At 39.4% G+C, this 25,451-nt stretch overlaps 2 protein-coding genes across 2 annotated transcripts; both read left to right on the top strand.

The window, feature by feature from the left end:
- Positions 1 to 2,097: 2,097 nt before the first annotated feature.
- On the top strand, positions 2,098 to 12,732 carry p2rx8 (purinergic receptor P2X, ligand-gated ion channel, 8). The gene is made up of 12 exons (XM_047820905.1): positions 2,098 to 2,234; positions 2,458 to 2,617; positions 3,091 to 3,162; positions 3,863 to 3,938; positions 4,028 to 4,124; positions 4,415 to 4,495; positions 5,986 to 6,127; positions 8,984 to 9,108; positions 9,212 to 9,305; positions 9,416 to 9,481; positions 10,461 to 10,543; positions 12,406 to 12,732. The coding sequence occupies exons 1-12, from the start codon at positions 2,098 to 2,100 to the stop codon at positions 12,557 to 12,559; spliced, it is 1,287 nt and encodes a 428-aa protein (XP_047676861.1). The 3' UTR covers positions 12,560 to 12,732.
- A 23-nt stretch (positions 12,733 to 12,755) lies between these two features.
- LOC113636687 (complement C1r subcomponent-like) lies at positions 12,756 to 22,323 on the top strand (the record flags this gene model as incomplete). Its single annotated transcript, XM_027136942.2, has 13 exons — positions 12,756 to 12,941; positions 14,443 to 14,646; positions 15,179 to 15,359; positions 15,720 to 15,857; positions 17,056 to 17,255; positions 18,770 to 18,911; positions 19,109 to 19,227; positions 19,420 to 19,498; positions 19,738 to 19,872; positions 19,964 to 20,035; positions 21,249 to 21,445; positions 21,536 to 21,753; positions 21,835 to 22,323. Coding segments are annotated over 13 exons (2,229 nt in total), but the record flags the coding sequence as incomplete, so codon positions are not given.
- Positions 22,324 to 25,451: the final 3,128 nt, after the last annotated feature.

Genomic DNA, 25,451 nt, shown 5'->3' on the forward strand with positions numbered 1-25,451 from the left:
CTAAATGTTGTTTTATTGTTTTTTGTATGGTGACCTTAAGTGACAATGGTACCATTATTAAAGAAGGAAGAGACAAAAAAGAAAGAAGAGACAGTTGTTCAGATGGCTGAGGTCCTTCACAGTCTTCCTGGTTTTGGTCCAGTACCACTTTTTTTTTGCAGTTATTCATTTAAGCAGGTTCACTGGCTTGTTTTTGTTGAATGTTTTACATTTACATGGATGTAACTTTATATATCTTTGGGAAACATGAGCTGGTTAAAAAATAACCCCAAAACAACAGACGTCCAGGTTACTGAGAGCAAATACAAAATCTTCCAAGAGTTACAATTTACAGTAATTTATTTAAAACTTTCCTTAACATAGTCACTCATTTTGAGATGCTGTATTTTTAAGAAGAAAATAAGTATTTTACAATAGTAAAAAAGCAGACCTAATTGAGAATGGTTGTAATACATATAGTACTAGTAAAGTATAAATATGCTATCCTGTGTTTTAACTGAAATATTATATGTACATTTAAATAATGGTCTTGTCTTATTTTTATGAAGTGGGTGTATAAAAGTGAAGCCTTTTCAGAACTTTCATACTGATTGTCCCTCATCGGAGGACTGAGTCAGTCCTGAGAGCAAAATCCGTCAGTGTGTCTGAAGACCCACCTCCTCTGTGAACAAACCCCTGACGTGTCCTCACAAACACATCTCTACTCTATGTACAGTACCCTACTCCTCTAGTACTCAATTCAAAATCTTGTACAGTATCACTACTTATATCGTCCTCTGTTTTGATATATCGCTTTGCTTATATGTCCTCATTTGTAAGTCATCTGTAAGTTGTAAGTAAATACATGCAAATCTAAATAGAATGAGTTTCTTTTTCCCCCCATCGTCATGATGTTGATAAAGGATCTTGCTTTTTCAGGACATACCAGTATTAATACACTGCTTCATTGGATGAACTTAGCATACTAAACACTGCTTATGTTTCTAGTTGTGCCCAATGTTGATCGACCATACACTGTATAGGAACTGGATTGAGAAGAGAAATGAGAGAGAAACTAGGGTAAATTGGTGAAATAGCTACTCTAAGGTATGAGATTGTGTGTACAATGTTGTGAACTGATGCACTGACATATATAGCTACCAATGGTCCCAGTATCCACTTTGGATCCACCTCAACTCTGACCACTACTCAACTTACAAATTCTCAAAATAGCTGTTCTGCTTACGTGACATTTACATGCACACTTGTAAATAAAGCTCACACACAACACGATCTTTCACTTTGCTCAAGCGCTCCTGATCCCTGAGACCTACTTTCTCATAAAAAATACAAGCAAGAGAAGAAGTGAGACGTTGGGGCTCTGAGCTACAAAGCAGTGAGAAAAACATGGATGCCTTAGTGTTCGTCTATTGTTAGCAAAACTCTAGCCAGCTACTTTTTATCCTCCTCCTCAAAACAACTAACTCTATAGTCAGTGTTATAGATTTTCAACGAATATGTCTGTATGTTGATTAATCAAAGACTTCAATACTACAATAGAATATTACAATAAGAATATATTACAATTTCAATATTCAAATATTTCAAGGGTTAAAAAATTCTAGCTTTCTAATCTCTAATTCTTCCAATTTTAAAAATGCTAATTTGTTTTCGGCTGATTTGATTTTCTGAGCAGACTTTGGTTTTATTTCTAGTCGGAGGTCAGAAATTAATAAAAGCGTGGCTTTACAGAATATTAATCAGATTACAATCCAGGTTCTAGCATTATTCTGGGGGCGTGGTCTACGGAGTTGGAGGCGGGGCTAAATATGTTGAGCTACTAGTCACTGGACCTTTAATGCAGATGAATATACTGTAGGGTCCAGTGATGTTTTGGAGGTTTTTGTAGCATTATCATTAGGATGAGTAAGTAGCTGGCCATGGTTCAGACTCTGTCTTGTGATGAGAGAGAGAGAGAGAGAGAGAGAGAGAGAGAGAGAGAGAGAGAGAGAGAGAGAGACACACACACACACACACACACACACACGCACACACACACAGTGGAACACTATCAGCTGCTTCAGTGCTATGCGCTCTTGGGTGCGCTCAGGCACAGATATGGCACCGTGCGCGTTCAGAGATATTTTCCTCTCTGCGTTTGATTACAAGACAGAAAAATACGTCATCGCCAAAAACAAGAAAGTCGGCGTCCTCTATCGACTCATACAGCTCTCAATAATCGGTTATATCATCGGGTAAGATCACTTTTGCTCTGAAGATTTCAACGTCGCATCAGTCCGCATTGTGCGTGTGCGCGTTCCAACGGATTACTTCTGCTTTGCTTTGTACTCAGTCATGTCCATCCTTCTTAAAGCTAGTTTTTTTAAGGTGTATGATGTCAAGATAATGATAAATGCCGAACTAAACACTTCCTTATTTTGGGAATGGCATGAAATGCAAATGAGGTGTCATGTGATTCCTGTCCAGGTGGGTGTTTGTTATTAAGAAAGGCTATCAGGAGACTGAAGAAGCTTTGGAGAGTTCAGTCATTACTAAAGTCAAAGGGGTTGTGCTCACCAACACAACTGGCTTTGGACCCTGGCTTTGGGGGCCTGAAGATTATGTCATACCACAACAGGTGAGACCTCTGTGTGTGTGTGTGTGTGTGTGTGTGTGTGTGTGTGTGTGTGTGTGTGTGTGTGTGTGTGTGTGTTAATAGGCATTGGGGTCCTGGAGTACCCCATGTCCTGCATCCTGTGGGTCATTGTGTCCTGATCACGCATCATAGGGAATGTTGGAGCAAGCTGATGCCCATGCTCATAAACTGCACAAAAGCACCTGGTTACACGGCTGCACTTGACTATATACTGTACAGATATAGAAAGGTAATTAATGAAAAATTAATCACACTCCGGTGTCACCCAGATGAGGTAATTTTATATTCCTTGAAAGCTGCTCTGTGGTAATATCCTTTGTAAAAAGTGCTATACAACCAAAAATGAATTGAACTTGTAGTGTGTAGGACAGGGGGACAGCACCTTAAAGGACATCTCAGACCAAGGATGGAAATCTACTCTGTTATTCTTATATCTAATGCTTTTATTCCTTTAGGGTGAAGCTGTGCTCTTCATCACTACAAATTTTATCACAACCCCAAACCAGAAATTAGGATACTGTGCTGAGGTAAGACTCAATCAAAACTTGTTTGACCTGAAACACACAATGTTTTTAATCTGATATACAGTAGGTGCTAATAATACAGATTGACACAGGTTTAAACAGTTACGCTCTGATTAAGGTTGAAATGAATGCGGGGATACAGATTATCCCACAGACTAGTCGTGAAAGCCTGTTTAATTGATTATCGCTACATTAAGAGATTTTCTTTAGAGTCCAAGTCATCATTATGAATAGAGAACCTGAGCGTGGTGTTGCTGGTGTCAGGTCTAACATTTAGCAACGGTTGCTTTTGTGATGGTGTTAATTATAAATAAAGTGTACATTGTTTTCAGACCGTTCTTTTGTTGCAGCAGGACACTCCTTACACTTGATCTACCTCATGCCACTTAAACCTCATTCCCAGTGTTTATTGCATGTGGAGGACAATGTTAAATGTCTCACCATGCAATGTTTTTACTCAAGTCTACTCCAGGAAGCCAGCCAGTAATTGCTACATCGATGCCTTCCACATTGCCTCATATGGTTACAGTCAGTCTCTTTTAAAATCGTTGTTTATTAGGGCATGTAAATGTTCTCGCATTCCATGATGTCTGGCAATAAACCTCACCAGCTATAATCCGTTTTGCTTTGCTTGTGCCAGATGGTAGCTCTACATCAGCTAATGTATATTGTAAATGAATCAAGTGCACTTTTTCTTTTGTAGAGCAATAAGGTGCCCGACGGTCAATGCCAAAGGAATGAAGACTGCCCAGAAGGAGAGACTGTCATAGCTGGCCATGGTGTGTACAACTCCAGAGATTCATTACAAATCTGCTCATTAATATTTCTTGATAATAATTAGCATTCTGGTTTGATTTGCTCCGGTCAGGAATTAAGACGGGACGCTGCTTAAAGAAAGACAGGAACTCTACAGGAACCTGTGAAATATACGCCTGGTGCCCCATTGAACGGCACAGACAACCAGAGTAAGAATAAATACCTTAACACTGTAACAGCATTTCACAGGATTATAAAACTGATAGATGAGGCAAAGCAGGAGTTCGATGCAGTTAAGGATTCAGATTTTGCAACAAGATAGGTCTGATAAGTGGCTAACATTCATCTTCTTATGATAGTACACAAAGCTGTGATTTTCTTCATTCATCATATACATACACATATACTTATATATATATTTTATATATATATATACAATTATATATTTATATATATATACAATTTTATGTGTATATGTAAGAATTGTATGTCTTGTTAGTGTGCCCTTGTTAGGAAAAGCTGGAAACTTCACCATATACATAAAGAATTTCATCAGATTCCCTCTGTTTGACTTCTCAAAGTAAGTCTTTTCTGTTTATAACATGTTAATAATGATATAAATATGTTGCCGGGAACACCAAAACAAAATTTCTGTCTGACAATGTGTGCAGCGTGAGGGTCTAGGGTGTGTCTCATTCAGCTCCTTAGTTCACTAGTAAGATAAGATAAGAAAAGATAAGATATTCCTCTATTCGTCCCACAATGGGGAAATTTCTCTCTTACAGCAGCAAAAAATATATAAGAATAAAGAATAAATACACAATATAATATAATATAAGACATATTGCACATAGGTAATATTGCACATTTTTAAAAATTTCTGTTATTGCACATGTTTAAAATACTTTGTTATTGTTTATTATTTCAGTGAAACAGTAATAATAGTGTGTATTATGGTGACTGGTTCACTGGGAGCAGTAAGGGCACTGATCAGGGTGCATGACATTTAAGGACAAATTCCTTCCAGTGTACCTGGAATGTTTGCTCTAGCAAATCCAAAGAGCATCACTAACGTTCACTATGATTTACTAGAAATCTGGAAAAAATAAGGTGCACAAACTCTCATCCATCTCCCATCTACAAACTTGAGTAGCTCATTGTTGTAGCTCTCAAATAATTACTTACAGTAATTACTTAATATTCAGAAGTTTATTCAAGAAAACCAAGAATAAACCCGAAAAAACGCATGGCAAATTAGAGTTGGGGGAAAAAAACAGGCAAAGTTTGTAAAAATAAATAAATAAATAAATAAATAAATAAATAAATAAATAAATAAATAAATCTTTAGTCTGTGAGGAAAAACAATTCGAAATCACTAAAACGAACAGAAAAGTCGAGAAGCAAAAAGTGGTCATACACAATGACCAGGCAGAGAATACAAAGGACAATACATAAAGTTGGGTAATAATGTTATCATGGTACAAACAGGCGAAGCATGAAAGTAGTAGCTTGAAACGAAACTGCTTGTACTCTAGCAATGTCTCTCTCTAGCGGAATAGCAGTTGACGACATTACACATATAAAACCTAACATTTTGATATGTTGGGTTTTTACAGTGAATGATGAGGAAATCAGTGTCCTGATATGTAGTGAGTCAGGATCCTTTTTAGTGCCTGAACTCCTGATTCACCATCTAGGGAGCTGGAGAGCTGACTGAGACAAAATTTGAAACGAATTGAACTGTGTGTCCTGCTTCTGCTTCTCTTAAGCTTATATTCCCAAACTCAGTGCTACATAATGCTACAGTCTTGAAAGATGTCCACCTGGAAGGGGTTACTGGATGGTTACCAGTTCTAGCTGTCTAGTGGTTCTATTTGTAAAGGACATCCTCAATTCTGCAGAGAAGCTTTAAGAATTTCTTCCGAAACACAAACCACAATATTGTGTATATATATATCAGTAGATCTAACTGTGATTGGGAAACATTACACTGTATTCTCTTATTCTTTTTACATTACGTCCAGCACACTGAAACTATGTTTGGATTAAAATGACAAACTCTGTCCTCAGGTCAAATGTTTTGGAGACAACAGATAACATGTATCTGAAAAAGTGTTTATACGATGAGCTTGCTCATCCTTACTGCCCCATATTTCGACTCAGTGATATAGTCTGGAGAACTGGACACGATTTTCAGGAAATGGCCTTACAGGTGAGTATGATAACCGATTATAAAACACAAAACTCTGAAAGCTGCTAATCAGTGATCATTTTAAGCACTATAGCTTTAGGTAGATATTTTCGTAAGAAAAAAAATTGGGTGGAATAAAATACTAGGAAATGTGGTATACCTGATATGTTTAGGTTTAATACTTTTAATACAATGCTCAAAAAAATTAAAGGAACACTTTGAAAACATATCAGATCTCAACTGGAAAAAAACATGCTGATATCTATGCTGATATGGACTGGGTAATCTGTTAGGACTGAGAGGGAGTGAGAGGGATGCCACATTGTTTGATGGAAATGAAAATGATCAACCTACAGAGGGCTAAATTCACATGATGTGGCAGGCTAGTCCATTTTACTTAAATTTCATTGTAGCAACATTGATGGGACTCAGAGGTTTGTATGGCGCCTATGTGCTTGTATGCATGCCTGACCACATGCTCCTAATGGAACTACGACAGGTGGTGGCCTGGGGTATCGCCTTCCAGATCTGGATCAGGGCATCACTAAGCTCCTGGACAGTCTGAGGTGCAATCTGGCATCGGATGGGCCAAAACATAATGTCCCAATGGTGTTCTATTAGATTTAGTTCAGGTGAGCGTGAGGGCCAGTCAATGGTATCAATCCCTTTATCCTTCAGGAACTGCCTGCATGCATTCGTGACATGAGGCCGGACATTTTCGTGCACCAGGCAGAACCCAGGTCTCACTACACCAGTGTAGGTTCTGACAATGGTTCCAAGGATGTCATCACAAAAACTAATGGCAGTCAAGGTGCCATTGTCTATCCAGTCTGCTCTTCCCTCCATGGAGATGCCTCCCCAGACCATCACTGACTCACCACAAACCGGTCATGCTGAATGATGTTACAAGCAACATAACATTGTCCATGACTTTTCCAGACCCTTTCACGTCTGTAACATGTGCTAAGGGTGAACCTGCTCTCATCTGTAAAAAGCACAGGGTGCCAGCGGCGGACCTGCCAATTCTGGTTTTCTATGGCAAATGCCGATTGAGCTCCACTGTTTCTGATAGTTTGGTCTGAGACATTCACACCAGTGGCTTGCTGGAGGTCACAAAGGAACAGATTCAGGTCCTGCTGATGGGTTAAGGACCTTCTATGACATTCCAGCTCTCCTAGAGTAACTTCCTGTCTCCTGGAATCTCCTACATGCTCTTGAAACAAAGCTTCTGGCAATGGCACATGTTGATGTGCCATCCTGGAGGGGTTGGACTGCCTGCGCAACCTCTGCAGGGTCCGGGTATCGCCTCATGCTAGCAGTAGTGACGCTGATGCTAGCAAAATGCAAAACTAGTGAAAAACAATTAGAAAAGATGAGGAGAAAAAAGTCAGTAGTTTCCACCTGTAAAACCATTCATGGAGACTGAAGACTGGAGACTGGAGACCATTTTGGGGGTCATCTCATTGTTGCCCCTCTAGTGCACCTGTTGTTAATTTCATTAACACCAAAGCATCTGAACCTTAACAACCCCTATGCTACTTAACTGACCAGATCAATATCCCAGAAGTTGAATTGACTTGATGCTATACTCTGAATAATAAGTGTTCTTTTTAATTTTTTTTTTTTTTTGAGCAGTGTATTGTCGCTTAGACGGTACCCTAGAGCGTACGTCTTTTCTGCCTTTAGTATACACAGTATATGGCTAAAGTTTGTGCTTGATCATCACACACATATGTGCTTATTTAACATTCAATTCCAGATTTTATCCCTCATTTACTGTTGTAATAAACTTCACTCTTCTGTAAAGGCTTTCCACTAGATGTTGGATCATGGCTGTAGGGATTAGAGAGATCAGATACTGACTGGTGCTGGGTAAGGAGATCTGGGACGAAGGTCCAGTTGATCAGTGTGTTCAGTGGGGTTGGGTCAGAGTCAGGGCTTTTTGCAAGACAAGTTTTTCCACTCCAGCCTGAACATGCCATATCTTCATGGAGTTATGAGCATAGGGGCATTGTCATGCTAGAGCAGTGTTTGATCCTCTTTGTTCCAATGGAGGGAAACTGTACTGCTACACCTCATAACATAACCATAACAAGCTTACAGTTTTTGTCCAGTTTACGTTCAGGGTTCATGCTCCACCTATGTATGTGTGTTTTTGCATGTCTTGCAGGCTCCACAAGTTATGCCATGCTTTGTCTCTCAGGTTACAAGCTTTTCTGAAAGCACAAAGAAATACATATGTAGGCTGGCGGAAATAAGACACATGCGGGACTTATTACGTGTTACCTGTTGGTTTGACTCACCTCCTCTACATCTGCAGCTGACACTCGACCACGCCCACAACCCCGCCCACTCCCACAACCCCGCCCACTCCCTGCATTCACTTTAGGTCTTTAATACAAGACTAGCCAGCTATACATATTAATTACAATATACACTAAGAATGAATAATAAAAATACACACACCGCTAATGACCAGGTTCAAATTCAGTCACTTTTTACAATGGACATTGTCGCAAAGCAGCTTTACAAGAATATTAAATTGATGTCTAATAAGCAATCCAGAAGTGGTTAAGAAAAATGATGTGAGGAAGAAACCATAGCCATATCTTAATAGCCATATCTTCTAAATTGATGCCTAATTGAAGAACCTTGAAGAGACCTTGAGAATAAAAAATAAACCCTTCTGTAAATGTGCAATTGCATAAACAAAAGAGTATAATTATATTCACTTTTTTCGCTAGCTAGCCGAAGTTAGCAGGACAAAATAAACACGTAAAAGGTGGTCAAGCTATTGTGTTACAGACCAACTCTAAAGATTAGCTTGGTTTCTTTTTGAAAATACTACATATGAGTACAGTATAGTTGCTTTTATAGGGAGGAGTAATAGAAATCCTAATAGAGTGGCACTGTGACCTGGACAAAGATTACTCAGCATGCAACCCGAGCTACAGATTCACTCGCCTGGATGTGAACACCAATGCATCAGGGTACAACTTCAGGTAAATGTTTTTGTTTTTATACTGTATGCCATGCTACAAAACCTAACTTGTGGGAACCTTATTGTTCCCAGATTCCCCTCCTTTTAACTACTGTTTCTCTTAGATATGCAAAGTATTTCCATAATGCTGACGGAAAGATGGACAGGACACTTTTTAAGGTGTTTGGGATTCGCTTAGACATCCTGGTTCATGGCAAAGTACGCAGCAGAAATTCTTACCTCACCTATGATCCTTGCCGATCTCGGGTATTCATACTTAAAGACGTTCAGTTGCTGTTTGCTTTTTAACGCATTCTGTCTTTTTTCAGGCTGGAAAGTTCAATATAATTCCTACAATTATAAATATCGGCTCGGGGCTTGCGTTAATGGGTGCTGTAAGTATTTAAATCTAGAATGCATGACAAGTTGTTTAGCATGTTCTCTGTTTGATTTTTGATTTAAATTTATGGATTATTTGCTGTCAAATTATACGTAGATTTTAAATATTTATCGTTTTGTTCTGAACTTGCAGGGGTTGGACAATGATACTGAAACCTGCTTTTAGACACAGTAGATTATTAGCATGGTATAGGGCATCCTTTTGCAGGCAATACATTCAGTTTGTCTTAGAAATGACAGATACAAGTCCCTGCACAATGGCCAGAGAGATTTCGAGAGATTTATCCTTTTATGAACTCTAATATTTCTTTCATTATGTTGTGTGGATTGCAGTACAGATGACACTCTCAGTGTTACGATACTTCCACTTACAAATTTTCGATCTTCTGATGGAACGATAGCGATAGCAACTTCGCTAAAATATTTAAAATTCTGTGCAGCATTCAGAATATGCGATACAATACTTTGGGCTGTTGCCTTTCTGCCCCATGAGCCTCCTTGCCTTAGTCAGTCTTAGACTCTGTCGATTGCTAGTGAGTTACGATGGAGTCATTGGAACGCATCTCTTTTGTAACTTCATTGCTCTCCTAATTCAACCGTCACGTACTGCTCTTTCTGCCATGGCCATAAAATATATATAGTATAGTGTATATACTATATAGTATATATCCAGTATATATTGGCCAGTGTTTCAGTTTCATTGTCCATCCCCTGTATGTTTTTTTTAACTCCTAGATATTCTTATAAAGTAACTTAAAAACAGGCAACAGATTCAACAAGAATTCAACAGTTGCTGATAGTGTTTCCTGCAAAGATCGGCAGTTGCCATTAAAGCTCCATGCTAGTGCTGTTGTAAAAATCCCTCTCTACTCACAGCCCCGTGTCTGAATTGTGTTTATCCTCACGAAGAAGTCACTTGAAATGAAAGTGCCTGGTTAATATCCTGTGAGGTTCCTTGTTTTTGTTCTCCTGCAGGGGGCGTTTTTCTGTGACATGGTCCTCCTCTACATGATGAAGAAAAGCACCCTGTACAGAGAAAGGAAATTCGAAACTGATAAGTATGCCACACAAAAAACACCAACCCTAAGAATTACTATAAACTATAAGAATTTACGTGCAGTAATCCAACATTTAAAAATAAATCCCATATACACCGCTCGGTAAATATACAGTTAATGGACATAAACATAATGCAATTTATTTAAATGTGGACTTTTATTTTATAGCTACTTCTTGGAGCCATAGAGACTTTTATTCCTGAATGTTCCACAGCTGACATCTTGAGCCATTTGGATTCAAGCCACTTATTTTTTTAGTAGCCAGAGAAACTAATATACTGTTAGGAATTAAATAAGTGAAAGTGACCCATACTCAGTATTTGTTCTCTGTATTGTTGCCTTGCTCAAAGGCACCTCAGCCGTGGCCGGCCCGAGACTCGAACCCACAACCTTAGGGTTACGAGTCAGACTCTCTAACCATTAGGCCACGACTTCCCCCAAATTAATTAATATAGCTTCAGAGTTGGATTGTGATTCCCTTCACTAAAACAAACACAATAATGTATTCTGATCGCTGGGGACATCACTTTGAGAACCGCTGGAGTACAACATGCATATAAACCCCCAGTTGGTCAGACGGTGTTGATTATGTTCAATAATAGCAGCTTTATTGACAGTAATCTTGGCTGCAAGACGTTATATAATCGATGTTATAGAATTATAACTCCACATAATACTAAAATGGTATTAGAACATAAAAATATATTGTTGTTGCTATAGGAAAGATTTTTGTAAGGAGATACTTCTGTGTGAGACTCATCAGGACAGAGGAACATAGTTGGACACACTAATCTGATTGCTCAGGAGTTGTTGTTTTTTGCATTATTATTTTTTGCTGTTTCTAATCTAACTTATTGTTTGAATCAACATTATCTTAATATATCTTTCTTTTTTTTTTTTCCATTTTTAAAGCAAAACAAAAAGCTTCCGGTGTTGATTTGGAACAGTGTATTGTTAAGACATTTGTTCAACATTTCTGGTTCCTAGCACAAGAAAATGTTCATTTTAAACTTACGATTTAAAACTCGTGCCAAAAAGAACTGCTGACGTGAACTGACAGACAGACACACAGAGAAATAGAAGAATACAGAGAGACAGTGAAAGACAGACAGAAGGAGATGTTGGAGCGACAACTGTTTATCACAGCATTACCATAACTGACGTCTTAAACTCTGTCGTCTCTCAGTCGTTCCACAACATTAAACCTAACTATGAATAATGCATAATGCGTCGTTTGTTAACAAATTAATCATCATAATCGTCGGGAAATTGCTGTGGTATAAGCAGAAAATCGGGCGAGCGCACAAGACAAAGAGAGGAGCAGCTAGGGAGGGAATGACAAGTATATCAGGAACAGAGTCAGTGATGACAGGAACTCATTTGTTTTTCAGAGTGACACATTAAAAGGCCGTCGTCCCATGAGTGCTAGCCTCGCTATTCTTTGTTCCCATTGAAAGCAGTGTATTTAATCTGCTTTAGATCCCAGTGAAGTTTTATATCAGTTCTTCTTAGGGCCTCCAATGGATTTTCACACTTAAATCAGTTTGTTTTAGATGAACAAACAGTCCTACTGTGTGATATTTGAGCTGAGATTTCACGAAGAGAGATGAGCATTCGGAAAGGTTTTAGTTCTGTATTTTGCTGGCCAGGCTTCCTGTGTAGTCTTACATCAGTCATCTGTGTAATATAAGTTCGTATTTAATGGCAATGGATTCTGTGCTATAACAGGAATAAATTCACCAACCAATCATGGATTTTTCTAAAAAAAAAAAAAAAACCAGCATGTAAGAGAGTTTTCTGTCGTATTTATGTGGTTTGTTAATTATTCAATGAAAGCACTGTGTACTCTGCATTTTTCTTAGGAATGGAAATAACAACAGAGAAAATACAGATGTGTCAGAGGAGGCTGTGAAAAAGCCTTCAGAGCTGGAACATCTCACAGATTCATCATCTGATCAACACACACCAGAAATAACAGATTTACCCAAAGGACAAACAGACAACTCAAGTGCCTGATAAATCATACTGCTCACTGTACATAAAATGTGACCTTTTTTTAATGGACAACAGCTTTAACAGATTAGCCGTGTATTTTGTATGTAACTGAGCTTTTCTTTCTTGAATAATATGAATGCTTCTGAAGGATATTTATGACTAATGTTTTATAATAAAGTATTGATCTGATTAAACTGGAGTTTGACCTTAAACACAACACGATTTACGAGAAACATTGGCATCGCCTGTCTGTCTGCCTGCGTGTCTGCATGTCTGTCTATCTCTCTTCATATCGGTCCCTCTTTTATTCCTGCCAAAACAAACAAACCTGATATTCTTTGACCCTCGTCATTTCTACTCATGTAGCTGGAAGAACGATGGCCAGATTACAGCTAATACTGAGGTACATTGAGAAACTTCTTTTTTTTTTTTTCTTTCCATTTTTTCTTTGTCTCATCAGGCCCGGCTCCAGATATGAGATGAAAGGTGGGCCTAGTGATATTCCAGGTGGGCCAGTCGGTTGGGGTGGGGGGTGATTGGGGGGTTTCTTTAATGCTTTAATCTCTCATGTCTATAGTTTTAATACCATATATTTAAGACAATTGTTAGGGTTGTTTGTTATTGTTGTGTTTTCTTCATTTTTAATATTTTTTGTACATATTTTGGAACTATTTAGTAACTTTATATATATAAAAGGGTTAACATGTTTATTTTTACATTCACTCTTTTTGCATTTGTAATATTTTTTTTTTACCCCTTAACAGATCTTGTATCAATTAAGTAACTTTAGATTTGATAAATAGGGACAATTCAACTAAAACAAACTTGTTACTTGAGTGAAGCATGAACTAAGAATTGGGTTTATTCTTGTAATGTTTTGTTAAAAAGGGACAGTTCCTTTAAAATAACTATTTACATCAAGTAGAACAAACCTGTTCATGTTGTATTTTATTAGGCTTTATATATAGTGTGTTAATCAAGTTCACTAACAGTTCTAATAAAGTTACTGTGACTGTCGTTTATTCTTTTACCTCAAAGGTTGCGTGAATGTGAATGAATGAGCTAAGTCTGTCTGTCTGTCTAGGAGGGGGGAAAGGGGGGTTGGGCAGAAATTATAAAATAACGTATCTCGAGCTGAATTGAATATCGCACCAATTTTGTGATTGGCTGTTATGTGGTGTGTGGCCAGGGTGGGCCAAGCCTCTGATTGGGTGGGCCAGGCCCACGCTGCCCCCCCCCTCCCGTGGAGTACAAATACATGTACCCCTAGTGGTAGAAACGTGTAATAGCACGTCACTGGTTGGGGAAACGTCACACTTCTCCTCAGTCCTAAGAGGTAATGACAAACACACACACTCTCTCTCTCTCTCTCTCTCTCTCTCTCTCTCTCTCTCTCTCTCTCTCTCTCTCTCTCTCTCTCACTCATTTTCTACCGCTTATAAGAACGGGGGGTCGCGGGGAGCCTGTGCCTATCTCAGGCGTCATCGGGCATCAAGGCAGGATACACCCTGGACGGAGTGCCAACCCATCACAGGGCACACACACACACACACACACACACACACACACACACACACACACACACACACACACACACACACTCTCATTCACTCACGCAATCACACACTAGGGACAATTTTCCAGAGATGCCAATCAGCCTACCATGCATGTCTTTGGACCGGGGGAGGAAACCGGATGACAAACACACTGTAATGTAAAATCACATTAAAGACACAGGCGAAGATTGATCATGATGATTAGGATGTGTGCAGCAGAACACCGGAAGAGTTCATTTTGACTCTGAACTGTGACGTGCCACATGATCATTTTAGGTAATAAAATATAATATAAAATCTCATTCTAATTATTTTTGTGCTGACAATTTGGTCTGTTTGTCTTTTCAGTGTGTTGTGTGTGTGTGTGAGTGTGTGTGTGTGTGTGGCGTGGAGAGGTTCGGGCAGGTTAAGTCTCCTCTGTATCCAAAACCCTACCCCTCTAACGTCCATCAGCAGTGGGATCTGGAAGTTCCTCCAGGTTACCAAGTTCAGATCATCTTCAATTACCTGGACATTGAACCATCATTTAACTGCTACAATGACTCTCTGACGGTTAGTGCGGAGCTTCATCATCATCATTATCTCTGCTATACTGTAATATCACTTAATGAAATTTACATGTCAGTATGTTCTGGAATGAGCAGCTGTTTACAATAAAAACTCATTCATTCATTTTCTACCGCTTATTCGAACTACCTCGGGTCACGGGGAGCCTGTGCCTATCTCAGGTGTCTTAAAATAATAATAAAATATTTATTATTATTATTATTATTATTATTATTATTATTATTATTATTATTATTATTATTATTATATATTAACTTTATAATTTTTTTATAATTAAAATAAAAAAAATTTTTTACCTCAAGATTCTGTGAGCTGTAAGTCCAGAGGTTTTGTTATTATTTACGAATCCAGTTATTTTATTTATATATAGTTTATTTCTTTTAGTATATGTCATTTATGTATCTTGTTTTTTATGACAGATATATATGAAGCCACAGGATATTAAAAACAGGTCATTAGTAGGAGATTTTGTCATGTTTTATTCAATATTTTGATTTATTGTTTGTCTGATTGTCAGATTCTTCATGGTAAGAAGATTTTGGGAACGTTCTGTGGCCAGAATTCCACAGATCCCCATCACCCTGGCTACAAGCCCATTTTGTCTCATAGCAACAGTGTCAAGCTGGTGTTTTTGACTGATGAATCAAATACAGAAACACATCAGCATCTCGGGTTCTCCGCCTTTTACCAGGCTGTTGGTACGATAAATAAACAATCTCTTCACAGTAATAATAGACAGAGAGAGATGGTGTATTAACAGATATTCTTTTAATGAGCTCTTAATTACATTACTGACTGCCACCTCTGCTGACTACTGACTCACACCTCTACTGATTCACACCTCTACTGACTCACACCTCTACTGATTCACACCTCTACTGATTTTACTTACTCACACCTCTACTGACTACTGACTCATGCCTCTACTGACTCTACTGATTCGCACCTCTGGTGAATCGCACCTTTACTGAGTGAAGCTACTCTACTGACTCTACTGATTCACACCTCTAGTGACTCACATGTACTGACTCCTATATGTGTTTGTGGTTGGTTCTCAGACATAGATGAATGCTCGTCTCCTGATTCAGATGATTCAGAACCACATTGTGCTCAGATCTGCCTCAACACTCTGGGCTCATACCAGTGTGCCTGTTACGATGGCTACACGCTGCGGGCAGATCAGCGTTCCTGTGTGTGTGAGTGTACACACCAACAATACAGACAATACACACGCTTGTGCTTCACACCTCCTGTTTCCCCTGCTATCAACACTACAACATTTCTGACAGGCATCTCTTCATGGATGGCACCTTAAGTCCTGATAATACATCTCTGGAGATGCATCTCCATGTCAGGGTCAAGGATCCCAGGAGACTATTGAGATCTAAATGTCTGTCAGATCTCACGATCAATCAGCTTTCCAACCTGCCACTCCACTGACATGCTCATGGTGTTTTTGTCTACAATTTCAGGAGGATTTGTCCATTCAGGCCACTCAGGTGCTTGTTTTTCCCTTTCTCATTTTTAAACTGGACTACTGCACCTTGCTCCTGGCAGGTCTGCCTCTGTGAACCATCTGACCTGTCAGGCTGATCCAAAATGATTTCATCCTCTCTAGTCCACAAACAGACCAGCACTTACTGACCTCAAAGCTCTTACCACACTGCACCACACACCCTCTGACTGCCAGCACTGCTCCACCATCTCTCAGGGTACAAAGAAGAACTGCATCAAGGCTCTTCTCTGTTCTGGTGCCGAGCTAGTGGAAAGAACTTCCCTTAGATGTCTGAATAACTGAGTCACTGTCTGTCTTCAAGCGACCTGCCTTGTAAGAAAATAAAAGGATGAGTTCATATAACATCTTAATGAAGAAGAAATTTATTATTAAATTTATTATTTACTAAATCAAGTAGATTGGGTTCATCTGAGTATTATTTAAGCCTTTTTGGGGAGGAGCTCTTTCTAAGGTGTATCTTGGAATGGAATCTTTGTTGAGGCAGTCAGTAATTTTAGGCTCTTACCCTGAATAAAATCCCCAACAGGGCTTTAAGACTGATGGTGTTCACAGTCCCTGTTCTTGTGAACCAGCATGAGGATATATTTATCGATGGAGACTTCACTTTTGTAAATCACTTTGGACAAGTGTGTCTGCTAAATGCCATAAATATAAATGTAACACACACACACACACACACACACACACACACACACACACACACACACACACACACACACACACACACACACACACACACACACACACACACACACACACACTTAAGTGTTTTTTGTTTTTTTAATGTTTTAAGACTGTTGGCATAGTTACTGTATGTATACTAGTCTTTCTGGACATCTGTTTTTATTCTGTGGTGTTGTTTCCTCGTGGTTCCATAGTGGACTGCGGTGGAGTTTTCACAGAACCCGAGGGAGTTCTGTCGAGTCCTGGATACCCGAATGTAGCTCCTCTTAAAATGACCTGCTTGTACAGTATCTCTGTTCAGCTTGGGTTCCAGATAACTCTCAACTTCAGCGACAACTTTCAGATGGAGCAGATTGATGCACAGGGACCGTCCTGCTTGTTCAACTGGCTCCAGGTACATTATTACACTGTGGGTGTGTCCCAGTTTACGTTTATTCCAAATGCATTATGAGGAAATCATATTGGCTAAGTAAGAAATGAAACTCTTGCTCCATGAGGGTATAGGAAAATAACAGGAAAATATTTGAAGTTACTGTTAATACCTCAAAACTATTTTAGAAAACATTCAAGTGTTTTATTTCTTTTTTCCCCAGCAATTTACCAATAATTTCAGTTTTGAATTGAATTAAGATCAGCACTTTTTACATTTTATCCATGTATAGTTACTTTAGTTCATGTTGTCATTTTAATCAACAAGAAGAAAAATAATCACAGCTTGTCATGTTATTGAGAAAACTTCAATGGAAAACACAGGGTTTAGGATATAATCCTGTTCATGAACCAGGAAAACTGTCAGGAGCCATTATCTGGTATTTAAAAACAGCCTTACACCCATACCCTCACATTCTGATTCACCCCATCTAACCACCAGGGGCAGTTGTTCTTAAATCCCTAAAAATGGGTCATGTTGGAGTGGCTCATGAGGAACCAACTCCTAGATTGTTTGGAAGGACTGCCCTTAGACCCCACTGGGAGGAGGGGATCAAGTAGAACCTGGGAAGGATATACAGCAATACCCAAGTAGCAGCAATTCAGACCTCCTCAAGTGACACACTTCTAGGTATTGCCCATGTGGAGGAAATGCTTCTCAGCGAGTGTCAGCATGGAGGCTAACAGCTGATACTAGTGCACTTCTTAGATTCTAGTGCATTTGTATTTACTGTTTCCTGCACTGCTAGGTCACAATCCACTGTGGTGCCACACAGGAAGGCGTAGGCTTTTGACCAAGCTTGACAGATCATTCTGTTGCACAAGGACTGTAAGTCCTGCCCTTGGGTGATGTCCTAATGCAATCCATCCATCAGCAAGATTAGCACAGGAAACCAGGGTCTCGCTGTCCATCTCGGAAGACGGAATTGTTGCTGTATCGTCTACCTGCACTTTGCCTCATTTCTGCCAAATCTTTAACACTACTGCTGGAGGTGTTAGTCATCACCTGGGGCAAATTCATTGTCTTGATGTTGTGTCTGCTGGCAGGTCAGATGCCTTCATTCAGGCTGGTTGTGTGTGAGGGCATTTATCTCCTGGAGGACCCCTCTGACCATTCAGGTTGATGTATCTGTCCTGCACCATGTTGTCTGGTCAGACAGGTGTCTTAACACCAGTACAATGTAAAAGTGCGCACATGCACAAGATGATATACAGGTGTTGGAAAACTGCCTCTAGCATTTAGGAGGAGTAGAGTAGAGCTTCAGGTTATAACTTTACCTCTGACTTAGCAAAAACGTCACCAGATCAACAGAAAATTCTGCAATCTATAATCTAACACTGAACACGTCAATGTGAATGAGCTGTAACTATGGCAACATTATCATATCATAGCCAATGCATTAGTATAAACCTGAGCTACTGTCAGAGCTGACAGTACATGTATTGCTAATGGCTAATGGAAGTTATTTTCTTCCTCAGCTGTCTGTCCCCAGTAAAGCTCCAAAGAAGCTTTGTGGAGATCAGAGTCCTGGAATCATACACACTGGCTCACACACTGTAGTTCTGGAGTTTCACACTGATGGACAGAGTGGAGGATTTAGCCTTCGCTACACAACCCAGAGTAAGCAGGAAGTTGCTCCTGTAGAAGTTAGACAGAGCTTCATTACACACTGTTTAAATTACATATGTATCTGAAGTGTGTTTCCTAACCCACAAGTTTGTGTGTGTGTGTGTGTGTGTGTGTGTGTGTGTGTGTGTGTGTGTGTGTGTGTGTGTGTGTGTGTGTGTGTGTGTGTGTGTGTGTGAACATGTCTGAAGGAGTGGAGTGTAAAATTGATGGAACAATCCCAAATGCCAGAATCATTCCCTATTTCCCGAAATATTTCTACAGAGATTACATTCAAGTGCGCTGTGACACGGGATACAAGATCATGATGGTGAGATTGTGTGTGTGTGTGTGTGTGTGTGTGTGTGTGTGTGTGTGTGTGTGTGTGTGTGTGTATGTGTGTATATGCCAGAATTAAATCTTTATTTTATTGCAATACAGGACCAAATTTCTGCTGTTTCTTCCGTCACCTGTATTTTGTCTCCTGAGGTGGTTTCTGTCTTCATTTCTGTTTGTGTTTTAGGGAGAAAAGGAAATAAAAAGTTACAAATCCATGTGTCAGGAGAACGGGATGTGGCATTTACCCTTACCTGAGTGCAGGAGTGAGTCAGAACAAATCGTATTATTGAGTTGTATTAGTTCTATTTTTTATAGTTCTATTAGCACAGGAGACAAGATTCAATCCCATAACAACACAAGAAAAGATTTCATTTAAAATAAATGGGGTTTATTTAGCATCAAAGAAAATTATTCAGGTTAAGTGTTCTATTCAAAATGTAAAAAAAAAATGAACAATACACTTACTTAATGTTTTTATAAATTTGACTTTTTATTGTTACAGTTATTGATTGTGGAGAACCGGAGAATTTACTGAATGGTGAATTTAATTTTCTGTCTGGTTCCAACAACCAGTACAGGTCTGTGGTCCAGTATAAATGTCACCAACCCTTTTACTCTTTCACAGAAAAGAACGAAGGTACGTCCATGTACGTCCACGTCCGCTTCTGATTAATAATAATAATAATAATAATAATAATAATAATAATAATAATCAATCCAATTTGTAGTAAATCTCACCTGTGGAGCTGATCGCAAATGGAGAGGAGAAGAAAACGCCATAATACCTCATTGTTTCCCAGGTAACATAAACACACAGCAGCCACCGCATCCAGGTTCATAGCATAAAGCTTTACCAGGAAGTTTCTGAAAGTACAGGAAGGGTTTCTATTGCCCCTTTTCCACCAAGGCAGTTTGAGTGCTGGTTCAGGGCCTAATTTAAAATTAGTTCTTTCTTTTTTCGACAGCCAAAGCACCGGCTCTGAAGCAGGAAAAGTGGTTCTTAAGTAGCACCAAAACGTTGCTGGTCTAGACTTAAGAACATCTTGCGTCTGGGCCTGGGGGTGGGGCTGGGGGCGGGGTTACTGTTAGTGCCTTTGATAATGTACTTTAAGTATACCAGTGTTTAATACACTTTTACTTTACCGCAATATGATCAATTATCAGCACACATGATAGGAGGTAGCTACATGCTAAGGCTAACTTTTTTCTGTGCTAATGATAAAATAATCTTTCCGTTATTCTCGATTGCAACCTCCGTTTATACAAATAACATGAAACTACACGTACTGTATGCGTTGGATTCGCCACGTTTGGATGCCAATGTAGATTCGCAAAGCCGTGAGCATTAACATTAAAGCAACATCCGCCATTGTTGATGTTGTTTGTGTTTGCTGTTGCTGCACTTACGTTGCTGGGAAAGATGAGACGTATACAGTGACGTAACACTCGGCTCTGTGATGGCACTCTACCCCATGGAAAGGCAAACCGGTTCTTAGAAGGCTTGCCAGTGGAACCAACATCGAACCAGCAAAAGCACTAGCTCTGAACCAGCACCCGGTTCTTTCTGGTGGAAAGGGCGCATAATTACTCTGGATAGAGGATGCTAATTTAAATTAAATTAAAATACTTTTAGTTCCTTCTGACCAGTCAAACAGGAGAATACTCCTCAGCTAAACCCTGACAAAGGATTAGTGAGACTCGTACATTGCTAAAACTACGGGACTCTTATTTAGTCACTTTATTAAACTCCTGTTTAGTCGGTTTACATTGGAAGCGGTTTACTTTGGAAGGTGTTTGACATCAATTAAAAAAAGCAGGACATTTGTATCAAAAAGAAACTTACAGAAACAACCTCTTAAGCCTTTTGATAGACTAATTAAAGAGTTAGATAACTAGATAAGAGTTAGATAAACCAGAGAAGGGCAGAAGAAATATTGATTATGTTTAAAACAAAGAGGCAGATGGTAAAGAAATAAGACAAACATATCTTAATTCTTATTCTGAATATTTCAGTGTGTGGGCGTCCTGTTGCGGATATCGAGGGTTTCGGACGGATTTTAGGAGGTACCAAAGCGACAAACAACTCGTTTCCCTGGCAGGTTTTTCTTCTCTCTAGAGGAAGAGGAGGAGCGATTGTGATTGGAGAAAAATGGCTCCTCACCGCGGCTACCAACCTGGAGAAAATAAAACAGCCGACAGAAGAAGTGAAGGTGGCCTTGTGTCCTGCAGCGTTAATGTGTCTTAATGCTAAAGTATGATTATAATTTATCTTTAACGCATTTTATTGTTAATGTTTTTAGGTGTATGTTGGAAGCAACAAAGTAAGCAGCTATCTTTCTCCAGATGGTACGCACGTGGTAATTCACCCACTTCCTGTCGAGTCTCTACACATTCACCCGGGATATAAAAATTATGACAACGATATAGCTTTAATCAAGCTGGCTTCACCCATCACCTTTAATGCCCATGTAATGCCGGTGTGTATTCCTGCACAGGACACCAACCTGGAGAGTTTTGGGTAAGAACGTCTCAACACGTCCACGGTTTGTTTTTGTTTCTTCAGAGAGAAACCTGCTGGTGTAAAATGTTTCTGCTGCAGGTGGGTTTCCGGATTTGGACTGACAGAGACATACGACACTTCCAATTATCTCAGGTACATCCGTCTTCCCATCGTGGATCATGAGATATGTAACTCTTCCATGGAGGCATTGAGAAAGATGCACAGACCCGTGTCCACTCTGACGGAGAACATGTTCTGTGCTGGACTTCCTGAAGGAGGGAAGGACGCATGTCAAGGAGACAGCGGCTCTGGTTTTGTCATGAAAAACAAGGATGTGTTTTACGCAGCCGGGATCGTTAGCTGGGGAGTCGACTGTGGAAAACCGGGAAGGTTCGGCGTGTACACTCGCGTACCTCGATACTCCAACTGGATCAAGAAAATCATGGAGGAAAACTAGCTGCTGAGGAGAAGATGGAATAGAAACGAGACAAGATGCTCAAGTGACGGCTTCAAAAGCTTCCATTTATAATCTGTGGTAGTTTTGTGTGATTGATTCATGGAAAAATAAAGATGAATATTTTACCACCAGAAGCTGGTTTAGTTTCCATGTCATCATTAGAACAGCTTTTACTGTTTCCATGATAATAAATGATGAGGAGGCACACACACACACACACACACACACACACACAAACACATCTGCATAAGCGCATAAACGCATAAAGACACATGCGCACCACATTTGCACATGCAAGAACACAAGCACACACATGCGCACACACACACACACACACACAGCCATGTGCACACACGTGCACACACATGCACACACATACAGACATGCACCAACACAAACATGCACATGCACGCACGCACACACACAGACACACACATCTACATAAACCCACAAACACACACGCAAATGCAAGAACCCAAGCACACATATGCACATGCAAGAACCAAGCACACACACGCATACACATGTGCACAAACACAAACACGCACATGCGTGTACGCAAAAACATACAAACACACAAAAATGCTGAAGTTTCAAACACATGGTCAGATTTCAGTTTAAAAACCGGAACAGTTCTGTGAACAGTGGGGTTAGATCAGATGTTTCAGTGTTCAGTGATTTCAGGATTAGATCAGATAATTCAGTGTCTGATCAGATATTTTAGTGTTAGATCAGAAATTTCAGTGTCTGATCAGTTATTTCAGTTCTGATCAGAGATTTCTGTGTTAGATCAGATATTTTGGTGTCAGATTCAGATATTTCAGTGTTAATCATCTAAATGTTTTGTTCTATGATGTTGGAATTTTGACCCCAAATCTGAACCTCTTTCACAATCTCTGCTGTTGATTTCACCATGTTGGAGTTTCCTCTGCTGGATATCAGTACACGCAGCAGCTGGAATAATAAAAGTCCTGAGTTTAGACAGTTATTCCTAATAAAGCCAGTGTTGTATAAAGTATTAGGGTCAAAGATGAAGTAAAAGTACAAGTATCGTACTAGAAAAAGTATAAGTATTTGAAGTAAAAGTAAAAAGTAAAATTTCAGTGATTTTCGGTAGGCATAAGAGCAGGGGCGGTTCTAGGGTTTCATCTTTAGGGGGTTTAGCCCTCAGTGAGAATTTAAAAGAAGCAGAGTTTTATATTATATTTTATATGACTACATAGTAAGCCAAAAGTTATGGTATTATTTAAAATGGCAAAAGTGGACACCAAAATTTTATGCATGATGTAATGATGCCAGTCTTGAATCAGATCAGTTCATGTATGTGTGCATTCTGTACAAACAGTGTGTCATATGAATGCAGTCACTAATAAACTAATATTCACAAAGACCAAATCAATAAATATTATTTTTATTTAGTATTGTATGGATTGTTTGCATTAATATTTTGTTTGTGCTACAACTCTGTTAATAAGAATAGTAACATTTCACTGCTTTTGATTAACGTTATAGATAAATGCCTCCAGCTCTGACTGCGCGTGCACGCTGCGCGTACCTGTGCTTCTCCATAGAGCATGCGGATGTGCAGTGACAATCTAGGAGCAGTGATTGGCCAAACCTCCCTTATTACAGTCGCACACATTTCTGCTGATTTTATTTTGTAGTAACGAGTAACGAAGATGCTTAGTGGAAATATAACGGAGTAAAAGTATACATTTTATCTAGGAAATGTAGTGGAGTAAAAGTGAAAGTTGACATAAATTTAAATAGCGAAGTATTAAGTACAATAAATCTACTTTTATAGTACATTAAAAGCCTCCATTTATCCAGTCACTGTTTTAACTGAATAGGAATTAAAACATAGCTGTGATGCACTGGTTCTGTCTGTTTATTGTGTATTTTGCACAGAGATCTGTTTGTAAACCGTGTGTGTTTGTGCAGGGTGTGTTTGTGTGTGTGCAATGGCGAAAGTTTGATTTTGACATTGGTGGGGACATAATTTATTTGACATTGATGGGGACATAATTTATTTGACATTGATGGGGACATAATTTATTTGACATTGGTGGGGACAACATTCCTTGTATTTTGTGCATAAAACCGTTGTTATAAGAATCCTCACATACCGGTAACCTGCATAATCACGTTGCATATTGCTTCATACAACGGAATATAGCTGCAGCTGAACTCAACACATTAGCGAGAAAGACAAAGCCAATCAAACAGCGACGTGGGTTAGAGAGGCGGGACTCAAAAAAGGCAAAGGCCAATCCTTTTAGAGAGTTGAGTTACAGAGGCGGGGTTTATTACAGAGGGTAAATCTGTTAACAGTTTGTGTTCCACAAGTTGCGCTATTTTTTACAGAACGCCGTATAAAATATTTTCATCTTATTTAATGATTCCTGGATAAATGTTAAATGAAATAAGTAAAAAAAGCACAAGACACAGATGTATATCAGTGGTTATGTATAAATATAGATAGGCTTGGTCGAATCATTGCTAGGGACAATTGAGTGCTCCCTGGATATCGGTAGGGACATGTCCCTGCACAAATCGACGCCCGTGTGTGTGTGTGTGTGTGTGTGTGTGTGTGTGTGTGTGTGTGTGTGTGTGCAGGGTGTGTTTGTGTGTGTTTGTACACAGTATGTGTTTGTGCATGGTGTGTTTGTAAAGTGACGATTTGGAACACTTTGAACAAGAATTTCTGAAATTGCATAACTTTTTTTTTTTTTTCCAAAACTCTTCTGTACACGTCTCGTTCAGTATATAAACACGGAGTTTCCTGTGTTCAGGTCAATACACAGCATCTTTCTTCTAATTAACACCAACTCCACAGAGGTCGTGAGATGATGGTCACTAACGCTCTCGGCGTGTTTGTGTTGGCTGTAGCGCTGATGGTCGCAGAAGGCTCCTGGGGCAATGGTAGGTTTATGACACCTTCATTACATGTCACAGTCATTGTATAGTCATTATCACAGTCTTTGTATAAAAAATAAACAGATTAAAGAGACACCGTGAACAGAACATCCTACAGATTGTACGAACATTGACCCTGAACACCATCTTTATATTTCCATCATCAGGTAAAGGAAACTCGTACAGTTATGACCTGTCGAATGCGGCGGACCTGAGGAAGCTCTACAACTCCAAAGTTTATGAGGCTGACCGGATGACGAGGCCACTGGAGGGTCTGAGCTTCCAGGCAGGTGTACTGAGTCACTCAGGAGTCAGGTACATCACCAAACCCACATGGTCCTGC

The sequence above is a fragment of the Tachysurus fulvidraco genome, chromosome 11, assembly GCF_022655615.1.
Source record: "Tachysurus fulvidraco isolate hzauxx_2018 chromosome 11, HZAU_PFXX_2.0, whole genome shotgun sequence".
Classification (NCBI taxonomy): domain Eukaryota; kingdom Metazoa; phylum Chordata; class Actinopteri; order Siluriformes; family Bagridae; genus Tachysurus; species Tachysurus fulvidraco.